Here is a 15,674-nt window from a genome sequence, read left to right on the forward strand (position 1 = left end):
ATATAGCTAGGTTTACATAACCCTCAAACATCCAGTTGAAAATGGAAAATTCAATCAGCTTTGTGAAAGAAAAGTGAAAAATTGAATTATCTGGTTATCTGAATAATTGAATTTCTCAGCTTTCATTAGATGTTCTGAGTTATGTTGATGAAGTTTGTGACTAAAGATCAATACCTTTCCATAGCTGTCATCCATCCTCTTATTTAGTACATGCCCACGAAAATAAGAACAAGTATAATTTAGCCTTTGTCTATATAGTACAATTTTTTTGCTTTAGGGGCTTTGGTTTTTTGTTCAAAGATAAATGATCAGATGGCTATGGGCAAACAGCTGAAATATATTTAGCAATAAATACTATATGATGATTTAATCATTTTTAAAAAAATTATCAGTTGGGAAAAACTTCCAGCTTTAAAAGTTTCCTCCAACTCACATCTGAAATTTTCCCTGTTACTTTTTTTTCTCAATACCCAAGATTTGGATAGACCAAAAGGAAAAGAAAACCTGCCTATTCAGTCCTTCCTTTGTCAAACATTTCTACTGTTTCTGTAGGGCTTAGTATTCCTATATTAATATGCAAATGAGATCATATATGTAAAGGACTTTTGAAACCTGAAGGTGCTGTATATATGTCAGTTGTTGTTACAATTATGGGCATAGGTATGGGCATGCATAGAGCATGGGCTGATGTTCCTGCACCAACACACTCAGTCCCAACTGTGTACCCATAGATTGGGGTAAAAAATATATATCTATTTCAGCCAAGAGGTATTTTTTTAATCAACTTTTTAAAAAATTTTTTGATTCTTCAAGTCAAGATCTGACCACCTCTGGCCCTAGTATTTAATCAGCTGACCATGTAACCAAAAAGGCCATAAATGAAGGATAAAGACAAGAATTTTGCATTACTGAACTGTCCTTCAGAGGCTAAAATCTGCCTTCGTTTTCTTCTTATTCCTAATGGTTTCAAGTGAAAAAAAATGCACAGGTAAATGAGGGCAACATTTAACCCTGAGTATTTCTAATCCAACACTTAATGTTAAACGAGCCTTTTTAAAAGATTTTCAAAGAAAATAAAAAACAAAACTATGAAAAAAGAATTTGTTTTCAATATTATTTTTCTTCCTTTTATTAAGGTGAACACACACAAGAAACCAATTCACCACATTCACTCAAAAAGGATGTAGAAAATATGGGAAAAGGTAAAAAAAAGTTTTAATTCTATAAAACTTCATAGTTTTAAAAGACTGTAGAGATAATAGGAGGATATTTTTGTTCTGCATCATATTTTAAACTTGACAAGCAACATATGAATAATATATGGACCATTGGGTGGATATAATTGAGATTAATGCATACATATCAATCAATACATGACACTGTAATATAATACTTTAAAATAATACATTACATTGATTTATATTCATGGATTTCTGCACAAAATCCATCCTGTGTCTATGCAACACTTTTTAAACTGGTAAAATATTTTGTCTTATAATAATGAATTGCCATATAGAACAGTTCTCTGGAGGGTTATTTGTAAAGATTAGTAAAATGACTCTTCTTTTTTCTTTATTAGAAGAACTTCAGAAGGTTTTGTTTGAACAAATAGATTTACGGAGGCGACTAGAACAAGAATTCCAAGCGTTAAAAGGAAATGCATCTTTTCCAGTTTTCAGTAAGAAATCATTTTTATTTCATTGCTTACATGATATTTCCTAATATTCCATGGCTAAGTTTTCTGTAGAGACTGCATGGCAAAAGAGAAAGCATTCTGGATTTGAGGCCAGAGGACTTGGGTCCAAATCCTAGCTTGTAGGATCATCAGCAACTTGTACCAACTTGGAGTACCACTCATGCTATGAATAGACAGGCCTGATTCCCTCATAAGGATGTCATAGCACATATCTGTAATTTAATTTGTAGTCATTTTAAATTAAATCAGTTTGTGGGGAGATTTGTCTCATTTTACTTCTTAGAATTTTATGATCAACCTTCCTCCCACGCCCATTACAGACTTTGGTCATTATGGAGTATTACAAAGCTAAAGCTGGTATGCCTTATGAGTTAAGCAGTGAGTTGACACCCAGAAAATTGCTTTTCAATAGTTGTGGTACCATTAATGCTCCAACTATGAAGGTCCTAGACCTTGAATGTAACTTTCAATGCAACTACAAGACTTGCCTCAGTCTTGAATTATACCAGCTTTACCATAACTGAATAATATAGTAACCATTAAACCCTAATAGAGACTGAGCAAAAGGGAGAGATGAAATAACTTAATGGTGAAGAAAAAACAGGATGGGGAAGGAACGCTGATAGAAGTTCATTAGCCATCTTTCCCTTTTTGGCCCTGGGAGGAGAAATGTGGTTTGGAAATTCCAATGACTAGGCATTAGAGGAAGATAGATGGAGCTCAAGAATCAGGCAGGGTGTATAGCAGGGCTGAGGAACCTGTGGCCTTGAGGCCACATGTGGCTTTCTAGGTCCTTGGGTGAGGCCTATTGAGTCCAAGTTTTACAGAATAAATCCTTTTATTAAGGGGATTAGTTCTGTGAAGTTTAGATTCATTCAAAGGGCCACTACTTGAGAACCTAGAGGGCCACATGTGGCCTTTAAAATAATACATTTCATTGATTTATATTCATGGATTTCTGCACAAAGATCCACAAAATCATCACCGGATAGTGTTGAGAGAGAAGAGATACTCTAAGTCTTGTGATTATATAGCTAGATTTACATAACCCTCAAACATCCAGATGAAAATGGAAAATTCAATCAGCTTTGTGAAAGAAAACTGAAAAATTGAATTATCTGAATAATTGAATTTCTCAGCTTTCGTTAGATGTTCTGAGTTATGTTGATGAAGTTTGTGACTAAAGACCAATATCTTTCCATAGCTATCATCTGGTCATTTGCAGGTTCCCCAGCTCTGGTGTATACAGACTATGTATACTTTATGTATGTATACTTTATATGTATACTTTCTATACACAGAAAGATAACAGAAATAAAAGTAGGATAACTGGTAGATCTTGAAGGTGAAATGAGGGCTGGGACTTGCCTAAGGTCACAAAACTATATAATGGTGTAACCAGGACTTGATCCCAGGTCTGCTTAGACCAGATTTCTACACCACAAAGAAAAAATATATTTTGAAGGAAGCCTAAACTAAGTAGATTTCTTAAAAATGGATCAGAAAAAAAAGTTAGATGACATGGAATAAATTTGTCATCTAAGGACAAATAAAAATCGTTAAGTTACCCCTGTAAGAGGAGATGTTGACGTCACAGTTGTCAAAATGGCTTAATCTCATTTTTCTGTTTTGGACCCCTGCATACAGTGAGATCAATTGTCTTTTGATTCCTTACATATGTCTACCCATTTCTCCATGAAAACAATATTGGAATAACAATTTATCTCATTTCGTTAAAAAAAAAATACGTTGCTTATTTTTGAGTAAACAATTTGTAACTTTTCACATGATTATTCTTATTAATTCAGACAATGCAAAGTATTTTCAAGATAATATTGTTAAAAACTAAGAAAGAAAATCGTATAGTAACACCTGCCAGTTTCAATTCAAGCCTATCATTTATCCTTTTGATGTGCACTAAAATGAATGCTCTATCATTGCCATGTATATAAACACTCCAATCAAACCACATAAAATGCACTCTTTTTTCATCTGCATCATATTCCACTGACCAAGGAAGTGGCATGTATGTACCCAAGCTTGAATTATATGTGGTTTAGACATACCACAAAAGAGCAGTCAATTTTACACCTGATTAAAATAGCAAATATGTATTATGTGTTCTTTAACAGAAGGTGAGGGGCCATAAGACTGGCTGACAGATTTAGATTTACTCAAATGAAATACCATAAGGGGAAAACCAAACTGAGTAAAAAGAAAGAAAAGGAAGCAAGAAAACATAAAAGAATCCCTGTGAGAGGTTTTTGTAAGAGTTGGCATTCCAGGAATTACAGTACGAGCAGAGGTTTAATGAACAGCGGACACAGATGCAAAACCATTCAAGTTAAAATGCAGGTGTATTGGGCCCCCAGAGATCACCCACATTGAGTTAAGGAGTTGTTTTCCAGAGTTGGGTCTAGGACTCCTGAACTTACACCAAGGCTTTTCTAGAAGAAAAGATATTCTTAGGTTAAGAGGATTAGGAACCAAGAGATAGCAGAAGGATATGTCTCAATTTGGGGCTGTTACGTATATATACATATGTGTGTAGATATGTAGATGTGTGTACATGTGTATATATGTGTATGAATACTTAGACATGCATATGTCAAGGCAAAGAAGAAGAAAAAAGTAAATCTTTAGGGAAAAAAATTGGGGAGGGGGAATATTGACCTAGAGCCATTTACTATATATACATATATATATATATACGTATGTCTATATGCCTCTATCTACCTAACTATATTAAATGCTTGATAAAGTTTTATTGATCTATTTTGGTGTGTTCTTTTTGTCATTTATGGACATGCCCCCACCATGTGACAAAGAAAAAAATTTTGGCAAAACTAACAGATGTACTGACCATGTGTGACAATGTGTGAAACACCCTGTACCATAGTTCCTGTCTCCCATCCATTGAAAGCAAGAGAATATATTTCATTATCAACCCTCCAGGACCAAGATTAACCATTGCATTTAATCTGATATAAGTTGCCTTTCAGTATTATTTTCATATGCATTATTATAGTTGCTATATATAGTTCTCCTGTATCTGATTTCTTCATTCTGTATCCGTTCATATAAGTTTTCCCATGTTTCTTTAATTCCTTGTTTTTATCACTTCTCACAACCCAATGGTAATGAATTCTGGTCATTTTACCGCAATTTGTCCAACCACTGCCTAATTGACAAAAATCCACTTAGTTTCCAGCTTTTTTTGCAGAAAAAGTGCTGCCATATATTTTGGTATATATGGGATGCTTCTTGGTGTCTTTAACTTCCTTATGCTATATGTAAAGTAGAGAATTGTATCAAAAAGTATGAACAACTTAGTGACTTTTCTCACATAATTCTTAATTGTTTCTATAGTGATTTGACCAATTCCCATTTCTAATAACAGTGTATTAGTGGGCTTATATTTCCACAGCCCCTTCAAGCATTGACTATATCCATTTTTTATCATTTTTTTTACCAGTTTCACAGGTGTGAGGTTAAACTGAGGTATTTTCTCATCGTATTTTTATTTATTTCATTACATATTTTTCAACCACATGTAAAAAATTGACATTCTTTTTTCAAAAAATTTGAGTTTCAAATTCTTTTCCTCCCTTTCTCTCTCCCTTCTCCCTTCCTTGAGAAGACAAGCAATTTGATATAAATTGTATATATGAAGTCATGCAAAATATATTTCCATATTAACCCTGTTGATCAGAGAACACAGACAAAAAAAAAGAAAAAGAAAGTTAAAAAATATGCTTTGATCTGTATTCAGACCCCATTAGTTCTTTCTCTGAAAGTGGATAACATTTTTCACCACAAGTACTTTGGAATTACCTTGGATCATTATATTGATGAGAGTAGCTAAGTCATTCACAGTTAATCATCATACAATATCGTTATATTTGTGTACAATGTTCTCCTGATCCTGCTCACTTCACTTTATATCAGTTCATGTTAGTTTTTGTAGGTTTTTCTGAAATGATCCTGCTCATCATTTCTTTCTTTTAAAAAATTCTTTATTTATTTTTAAAATTTTTTTTCTTTTTAGATTTTGAGTTCAAATTCTCTCCTTCCTTTCCTCCACTCACTGAGAAGGCAAACAATGTGATATCAATTATACCTGTGAAATCATGCAAAATATATTTCCCCATTAGTAATATTTTTTAAAGCAGGAAAATAAAGAAAGTGAGAAAATTATATTTCAATTTGCACTCAGAGTTCATCTCTCTCTGGAGGTAGATAGAATTTTTTCATCATTAGTCCTTTGGAATTGTTTTGGATTATTGTACTGATCAATATGGCCAAGTTTTTCATAGTCAATCATCACTGTAACATTGCTACTACTATGCACAATGATTTTCTGTTCTCACTTCACTTTATACCAGTTCATATAGTTCTTGCCATGTTTTTTTTTTTTTCTGAAACAACGCCCCTCAACATTTCCCACAACACAATAGTACTCAATGACAGTCATATGCTACAATTTGTTCAGCCATTCTCCCATTTGATGGTCTTCTCTTCAATTTCCAATTCTTTTCCACCACAAAAAAAGTTGCTATAGAGGGGCGGCCAGGTGGCTCAGCGAGTAAGAGCACCAGTCCCAGGGTTGGGATGACCTGGAGATCGAATCCCGGGCTCAGACACTCAGCACCACACCCAGAAATAACTGGCCGTGTGACCTTGAGCAAGTCACTTAACCCTGATTATAAATAGTTTTGTACATATAGGTCCTTTCCCTTTTTCTTTGATCTCTTTGAGATCCAGATCTATTAGTAGCACTGCTGCGTCAAAGAGTATACACAGTTACAACCTTTTAGGCCTAGTTCCAAGTTGCTCTCCAGAATGGATGGACCAGTTCACTACTCCAACAAGAGTTTAAGTGTACTTATTTTTCCCTCATCTCCTCTAGCTTTTGTCATTTCTGATAAGAGTGAGGTAGTATCTACAGTTGTTTTAATTTTCCTTTTTCTAATCAAGTGATTTAGAGCATTTTTTTCATATTATTATCTATAGCTTTGATTTCTTCTTCTGAAAACTGACAGTTCATATCATTTTTCAATTTTGGGAATGGTTATTTTTATAAATTTGACTCAATTCTATTTTTAGTATATATTTGGGGGAAACTGAGGTCTTTATTAGAGAAATTTACTGTAAAAGTTTTTATATTACTTCATTGTTTATGGTACCTTTTAGCAAAATAGAGTTTCCCTGATTATCTCTTTTAATTAGATCTATTTTTGCTTTCTCTTCATCTGAGATCAAGATCTCTATCCCTGTCTTATTTTTAGTTCACCTGAACCATATTAGATTCTGCTTCAGTCCTTTATTTTAATTCTGTATGTATCTTTCTGTTTCAAGTTTCTTGTAAACAATATATTGTTGAATTCTGGTTTCTAATCCATTCTGATATCCTCTTCCATTTTATGGATGAAGTCATCCCATTTACATTCATAATTATGATTACTGTGTATTTCCCTCTATCGCATTTTCTTTGGTTTCTTCTTTCTCTCTTTTTTATCTTGTCCCTCCTCAAAAATCCATTTTGCTTCTAACCACTGCCTCCCTTAATTTATCCTCTCTTTTATCATTCCCCCCTTTCTCTTATCCTTGAATCCTCCTATTTCCCTATTGGCTACGTTTTATACACACACGTGCATATATATTCTTCCTTCTTTAAACTAATTCCAATAAGAGTGAGGTTCAAATGCTGCCTGCTACCCACCATTCCCCTTCCACCACAGAAATTCTTCCTTGTATGCCTATTTTATATGAGAAAAATTTTCTACCTCTTCCTTCCCCCTTCTCCCAGTGCATCCATCTTCCTCACCTCTTCATTATTTTTTTGAGATCATTCCAACATTATTGGCTGTCTCTATGTAAACTCCTTTTAACTGTCCTAATAATGATAAAGTTCTTAGGAGTTACATGTTTCATCTTCCCATATAGGAATATGAACAGTTTAACTTCATGATTACTCTTTCATGTTTACCTTTTTATGTTCTTCTTCAGTCTAGTGTTTCAATGTCAATTTCAAGTTTCAACATTCTATTCAGTTCTGGTCTTTTCATCAGAAATGCTTGAAAGTCTTTCAATTTATTAAATAGCCATTTTTCCCCTGGAAGATCATACTCAGGCTTACTGGATAAGTTATTCTTGGTTGTAATTCTAACTCTTTTGCCTTCCAAAATACCATCAAAGCCCTCTGCTCCTTTAATCTGAAAGTCACTAAATCTTGTACTATTCTTACTTTTTGGCTTCATAATATTGAATTGTTTCTTTTTGGCTACTTGAAGTATGCTCTCTTTGACCTGGAGCTCTGGAATTTGGCTATAATATGCCTGGGAATTTTCATTTTAAGATCTCTTTCAGGAGATGATCAGTGGATTCTTTCAATTTCTATTTTTCTCTCTGGATCTAAGGCATCAGGGAAGTTTTCCTTGATAATTTCTTCAAATGTGATGGCTAGGTTCTTTCTTTGGTTATGGCTTTCAGGTAGCTCAATAAGGGCAGTTATTTTTCTGATGAGATATTTCATATTTTCTTCTATTTTTTCTTCCTTTTGACTTTGTTTTATTATCTCTTAATGTCTCATGGAGTCATTAGTTTCCACTTGCCCAATTCCAATTTTTAAGGAGTTATTTTCTTCAATTAGATTTTGTACTTTTTTACAGTTAGCCCATTCTGCTTCTTCTTTTTTTTTTTAAAGCAATTGGAGTTAAATAACTTGCCCAAGGTTACATGGCCAGTTTTTTTGTATGGGTGCTAAGTATATGAGGCCAGAGCCGATCTCAGGTCCTCCGGACTCCACTCCGGGGCTGGCGCTTTACTCACTGCGCCACCTAGCGGCCCCTGCCAATTCTGCTTCTTAAGGAGCTCCTTTCTTCAGTGAATTTTTGTGCTTTCTTTTACCAGTAGACTAATTCCATTTTTAATGTGTTATTTTCTTCAGTATTTGTTATGTCTCTTTTACCTAGCTGTTAGTTATCTTATAATTTTCTTGCATCACTCTCATTTCTTATCCCAATTTTTCCTCTACCACTTATCTCTTAAGTCTTCCAGGAATTCTTGATGAACTTGTATCCAATTAGCATTTTTCCTTGAGGTTTTATTAGTAGCTATTTTCACATTGTTGTTTTCTTCTTAATCTTGGTCTTCCCTGGCATTGCAGTAGCTTTTTATGGCTAAGTTTTGTTATTGTTGTTTGTTCATCTTTCCAGCCTATTTCTTGACTTCGAACCTTATATTAAAGTTGGATTCTATTCACCTGGGGTGAGGAGGCACTGTCCCAAACTTCAGGTTTTTTAATGTTGCTGTTTTCAGGGCTAGTTCTGGGGCTCTACAAGTTTTTGGTATTTCCAAGGTGATGTGATTCTGGGAGAGGAATACTCACTGCTCTCCTGGTCTGCACTCTGGTCTTCACTCAGGAAGTGACCCCTGCAGCTACAAGTGCTAGTGCTCTCTCTGCCTTGAAACTGTTATCGGGTCCCATATTCTCTTGTGACTGACACCCACTGCTCCTTTCCCATACTGGAATTGAGACCCAGAACTGTGTATGTGCAATAAGTGCCAACTCTACCCAGTGCCAGCAAAGGGTCCCCTGTAATCTGTTTCTGATCAGTTGTCCAACCCCCCTTACCATCTATGGGCTGAGAACTCCCCACAGCTGCTGGTTCTGCTACTATGGCTGCTGTTGCTATCCCCCTGAGTGTGTGGGTTCTAGACTGGCTTCCACCTCAGTATCACAAACTTCTGCCCACCTCCTAAGTTTTCATGGCCCAGAAAAATGTCAGACTTTTTACTGGTTCTGCTGCTTCAAAATTTAATTTGAGGTGTTATTTTAAAGTTGTTTGGAGGGGAATGTTGAAAGAGTTCAGCTGGGTTGCCTCTAATTCATCATCTTGGCTCTGCTCATCCACATATCTTAATTTGGATTTTTTACTATTGATGATTTGAAGCACTTTTTCCAATATGGTCATTGCTAGTTTAGTTTCTTCTTTTGAAAGCTATTTGTTTAAGTATCCTGCCCATTTATCTATTGGGAATGACCCTTCATCTTTGATATTTATGTCAGGTCCTTATACATTTTGGATATCAGACTTTTAGCACATATATTTGATTTAAAGATGTTTCCCCCATTCCAGTCTTTTTTATACTGGTTATATTGATTTTGATCGTCCTAAAATATTTTAGTTATATTTAATAAAAATTGTTCATTTTGTCTTTGTGATTTCCTCTATCAATCAATTAATCAAGAAGCACCTGTTTTGTGTCATGGACTTTGCTAAGCTCTGGGTTGCAAAGATAAAAGTGTAACATTACTTAACCTCAAAAGCTTACCTTCTAATAGGGGAGATAACATGACATATATCAGTATCTCTTGTTTGTGAAAAAGTATATCCTTCCCTTCTGTAAGTTCCTACTTTACATTTAAGCACTAGTTCAAGATCTAGCAACTCCAAAAATTTTACAACTACTTTAATCATTACTAATCTCATCCTTCTCTGAATTCCTATTGCATTTATTGTCAATATCAATCAATCAAAAGCCAGCATCTAAAGTAGAGTGGTGGTCATGAAGGTGCAGACTGGGAGGGAAAAACCTGGTAATTGATTAAGTATGGAAAATTAGAAAGAAGGAAGAATCAAGGATGATTCTAAGGTTTTGAATCTTGTGGGTAGTTTGGAGAAGAGGAAGACTGTAAGCCAGGAAGTGAATCCTGAGAGAAATCTATTAACTGAAGGCTAATAGATTATTGCCATGAGGCTCTCAATGTGGGTGAACTAGATGAATGAAATGAACCTCAAAAAAAAAAAGAAGCTGCAGAGTACTTGTGGCAAATAGATAGTTTAGAGGTAGTCATACCTCCAAAGCAGGGAGTAGTTCAACTCTTTGTCATGTGCCCCATGGCATGAAAGAAGGATAGATGAATACCAAAGAAGGTGGCCAAAAATATGGTATTTTCTAGAAAGGGCAAGGTTTCAGTGAGTACAAGAGTGTGAAAATGAGAGATCTAAGATAAAGTGTAGCTTATTAAGACTAGAGGCTGGAATGAAGTCTCTAAAATTTCATACCCTTTAACTCAGAGATTCCACTGCTATACATATATCCCAAACCATATGTCCAAAGGAGCTCAATAATTCAAAGAAAAGTTCCATATACACTAAAATATTTATAGCAGCACTTTTATAGTAGCCAAGGACTGGAAACAAAATAGATGCTGATAGCCTGGGGATTGGTTTGACAAGTTATGGTACAAAATGCCATGGAAGATTACTGTGGGTGCTGTAAGAAACAATCGGTATGATGACTATAGAGAAGCATAGAAAGACATATGAACTGATGCAGAGTAAAGTAGCCATATCTAGGAAAATATCATGCACAAAGATTACAATGTAACTAGAAAGAACAATAAAATAATTAAAACTGCATGCTACAAAATGGCAATGACTAAATCTGGTCCAAGAAGTCAATATGAGATGGCACTGCTGCCTCCTGCTTTTTTTTAAAGGTGGGGCACTATTGGTGTGAAGTATTATATATAGTTAGATATTTTTAATAATAACAATGATGAAGATGATTATTATTATCATCTTGTTATTATTTTAGTGTTCGGGTCTTCCTGAATCCAGGTCTAGCTCTCTAGCTCTATCCACTATGCCATCTAGCTGCCCTGGTTGGCTAATGTTCTCAAGCTATTTTTCCTTTTTCTAAATCATTATTATAAGGGTTCGTTCTCTGGAAGAGGGAGGGGCTAGGATATACTGTGAAATGTAGGTGATATAAAAAAATATTTCAGCTTTTTTTTAAAAAAAGACTAGAATATGGGTCAAAGGGCACAATGGAGTAGGTATTCAGAGGACAGGAACTAAGGTGGAGGGAGGTGCAGAGAAAGATGTAGATAGGAGTGAGATTGTGGAGAGATATCAGAGAAAGGATTTTCACTTTAGTAGATGGCAATTCTATATCATGGAGATAATCAAAGGAGAGATGGGAGTTTCCCAGACATAAGATAAAGGAAGAACCAGTTGACCAGGGCCCTCACCTTCCAGGGCCCTGTGATGATTGAGCACATTTGGGCAAGAGTGGCATCCTCGGCTTCCGCAGCTTATCACCCTAAACACTAAGCAGCATAGGGCTAGATAAAGAATTTAAGGATGCAAGTCTTCACTACATATCTGGGTTATTAAATATCAGGCATTCAATTTCACCAGATGGATCTGCTTGAAATCTCTAAGAGATTTTAGTTCAGGCCCCCTACTGCCTCTGGCTTCCTGAGGCTTGGCCCTTCTAATTTTTTCAGACTAGATCTGTAGCATCATCTCAAGATGGCAGTAGGGGGAAGAGAAGTGGAACATACATATGAGTTACCCATATGTGAAACAAACATTCTCTAAGTCCTCCAAAGCATAGGCTTTCTAAAACCTTTGACCCCATAAGATGCAGAATCACTAATGGATTTACTCAATATCCCTGCTGGGTGGGAGCTCCCCTCTGGCTCCCTGAGGTTCAGAATCTCTGATGGAACTAAGACCCCTTATGAAAAGGAAATATCCAGGGACTCTACTTTGAGTACTGGGAATCACCTCACATTAGCACTCCAGGAAAAGAGACTGAACTAGTTACCAAAATGAAGTGCCTTAGAACCAAGTTCTGAGAAGTATGGAAAAGGAGATAATAAATGAGGATATGAAAAATTAAAGGATTCTTAAGTGACTCTTCCCTTTCACCATGAAGAAGTCATTGGCTTTTAGAATGAGTCATCTCCATGAAGTGGAGGGGTTAGACATTGGATTGTGGCAAGGTCAAAGAAAAAGCTTGTAGCAAGAAAGCAGAGGTATCAGGTATAAGGTCACAAGCAGAAGATGGAGGCAAAAATTGTTTTCTGTATGAGCATGAAATGGAGAAAGCTTGGACATTAAGGATTCAGTTCAGTTCAATTCAACAGATACCTGTGTATCTACTATAGAAAAATCACTCTGCAAAAGCATAAGATAGCTGAAGCAACATAAGTATACTGACTAGGTGTACGAAGTCTGCCCAGGCACACTCTTAATTTCTCAGAAAAAAAAAATGTTATTGTGTGTCCCCTTTTTTAATTTGTATTTTACCAGTGGCATTTAGATTTTTTTAAATAATTAAGCTTAGTTAAGTTTTAGTTTCTTTAATTTATTGAAGACTAAGAATTATGTCATGGAATCATAAGATCACAGATTTAGAGCTGAAAGGAACCTCAGAAATCATCTAGTTGGACTTATTCAATAAATATAAAATAAAAGTCCCTGCATGAACATGCCTATCAGGAGTCAAGAGACTTGGGTTCCAATCCCAGTTTAGCTCAGTGCCTAGCTCATAGTAGGTACTCATGGCCCAACTGTCCCTTATTAATTGAATGACTTGGGAAAGTCATTTAATTTCTGTGATGTTGTTTCCTCATTTGGAAACTAGGAGGGGAGCAGCAGTAGATGGTTACTAAGGTCCCTTCCAATGCTGATAATCTGCAACTCCAAAAGAATTGGAAATGTGTGAATTTTCAAAGAAAGATGTCAATGTGTCATTTTAGGCAAATATATATTGAGCATACACTTTTACAGATCAATGTATGAAGCATTTGGGGATTAGAAAGGCAAACAAATGATTCTTGCCTTTAAGGAACTTAAAATCTATTTGGTAACTTGGGAAGGGGAGAAACCCATGCATAAGTGATAAAAATATTTATAGACATGGTCACAATCTATGATTTCACTGGCTTAGAGAATCCCTAGATGAGGAAACACCCTCAACTAATCCCTTTTTTACTGATTGACATCTTTTTTGGTTTTTTGTTTTGTTTTGTTTTGGTCTGGTGTTTTTGGAGAGGGGAAGGCAGGGCAATTGTGGTTAAGCGACTTGCCCAAGGTCACACGGCTAGTAAGTGTTAAGTGTCTGAGGCCAGATTTGAACTCAGGTCCTCCTGACTAGAGGGCTGATACTCTATTCACTATGCCACCTAGCCACCCCTGACATCTTTTTATGACTTGCCTAGGGAATCAAAGAAGTTAAGTAATTTGTCCAGGGTCATGCAATCAGTATATGTTGGAGACTAGACTCAAACCAAGCTCTTCTTGCTTCTGAAGTCAGCATCCTATCCATTAAGCTACATTGCCCTTCACATAATTCATCATGGTGGCTTATAAATACTAAAAGGTTTCCTAGAATGGTGATACTGATCAGAGCCAAATAGGGTTAACCTGGGAAGACTTCATGGAGGAAGTGAACTTAAACAAATTGCTTTTAAAATACTGCTTAAGTCAGCAATGTTTCTAGATGGGAAAGGATATGAATTAATAGACAGAGGGAAAAAAATACTGGTTGGAAGAATGGGTCAGAAGAAATACTGAACGAGTTGTGCTGGGGATGATGAGCAGTTGTGCTTGGTTAAAGGAGACTACACACAATAAGATGTAGTGGGAGTAGGGGGAGGTTAACTGGAAGAGCCACAATCTCCCTTCCAGAGAGCCATCCTTTATAATAAAAAGTGAAAAAGAAGAGAGAAAAAATAATTGAGCAAAACTAACATTGAGGGGCGGCTAGGTGGCACAGTGAATAGAGCACCGGCCCTGGAGTCAGGAGGACCTAAGTTCAAATCCGGCCTCAGACACTTGATATACTTACTAGCCAAGTGACTTTGGGCAAGTCACTTAATGCCAATTGCTCTCCAAAAAAAAAAAAGCTAACATTGAAAAAGTCTGACCTCATATGCAAGATTCCATCCCCATTGTCCTTCCCTTCTACAAAGATGTAGGAAAAGGTGCCTTTTCCTATCTCTTATCGAGGAACAAGCTTCGTATTTATAAGTTTGCAATGTTCTTTTTCGATTGTTTATTGTTATTCTTTCCTTTTACATTTTTGAAATTGTTGGATTAATTTACTCCCCTTTGGCTCCACTCACCAGCCTATACTTTTCCAAACCAAACCACGTCTCACAGATCACTGCTCCCCTATATGTGTTGTCTCCCTCCATTGGAACAAAAGCTCCTTAAAGGTAGATATTTTAATTTGGCATCTTCTGCTCTTGACCCATAAGGAGTCTGTAATGAATGCTTTGTCATTCACTGTGCATATCGCTCACCTGATTCTGCTTACTTCGGGCTACATCAGTTTATATGACTTCCCATGCCTGTCTTTATTCATATGTTCACCATTTCGTTGAGCGCAGCAATATTCCAGTACCTTCATGTACCACAACTTGTTAAGCCATTTGTTTACAGCTCTTTGCTGTCACAAAAAGTGAAGCTATAAATATTTTGGTGCACATTGAGGCTTTCTTTCTGTCATTGAGCTCTTTGGGATATATATATATATTTAGGAATGGAATTGCTAGACTAAAAGGTATGGATATTTTTAGTCCCTTTCTTCATACAATTCTAAATTGCTTTCCAGAATGTTTGGACTAATCTACAACCCCACAGAGTTAATTAGTGTGCCCATCATCCCACAATCCCTCCAATATTGACTATTCCCATCTTTTGTCATCTCTGCCAATTTTCTGAGTATGAAGTGAAACTTGAGGGCTGTTTTTATCTGTGTTCTCTTACTATGAGTGATTACAGCAATTCTTGCATATGGTTGTTAATTGTTTACAATTCTCCTTTTGAGAACTTTGCTCATATCCTCTAACCACTTATTGATTAGGAAATGGTTTTAGGTCTTATATGTTTCTGTTAGTTGATATCTTCCCTTCTTATCTTATCTCTACTTGCATTAATTTTGTCCATACAAAAGTTTTTCAATGTAATCAAAATTATCTAGTTCATCTTTTGTCATAATCTCTCTCCCTTTTTTGGTTAAGAATTAACCCTTAGGGGTGGCTAGGTGGTGAAGTGAATAGAGCACCAGCCCTGGAGTCAGGAGGACCTGAGTTCAAATCTGGCCTCAGACACTTAACACTTACTAGCCATGTGACCTTGGGTAAGTCACTTAATCCCAATTGCCCTGACTT

The 15,674-nt window shown here is 36.0% G+C and overlaps 1 protein-coding gene across 1 annotated transcript in view; it reads left to right on the plus strand.

Annotated features, from left to right (window-relative positions):
* Positions 1 to 15,674, plus strand: part of SKOR2 (SKI family transcriptional corepressor 2) — a 54,527-nt gene that overhangs the window by 23,651 nt on the left and 15,202 nt on the right. The window contains exons 5-6 of the mRNA XM_069104851.1: positions 1,137 to 1,202; positions 1,580 to 1,678. Coding sequence (XP_068960952.1) covers positions 1,137 to 1,202; positions 1,580 to 1,678 — 165 coding nt within the window. The remainder of the gene's footprint in view (positions 1 to 1,136; positions 1,203 to 1,579; positions 1,679 to 15,674) is intronic.

Source organism: Petaurus breviceps, unplaced genomic scaffold, assembly GCF_028583685.1.
Source record: "Petaurus breviceps papuanus isolate PSGF00001 unplaced genomic scaffold, PetGlider_PUasm1.0 131, whole genome shotgun sequence".
NCBI lineage: Eukaryota > Metazoa > Chordata > Mammalia > Diprotodontia > Petauridae > Petaurus > Petaurus breviceps.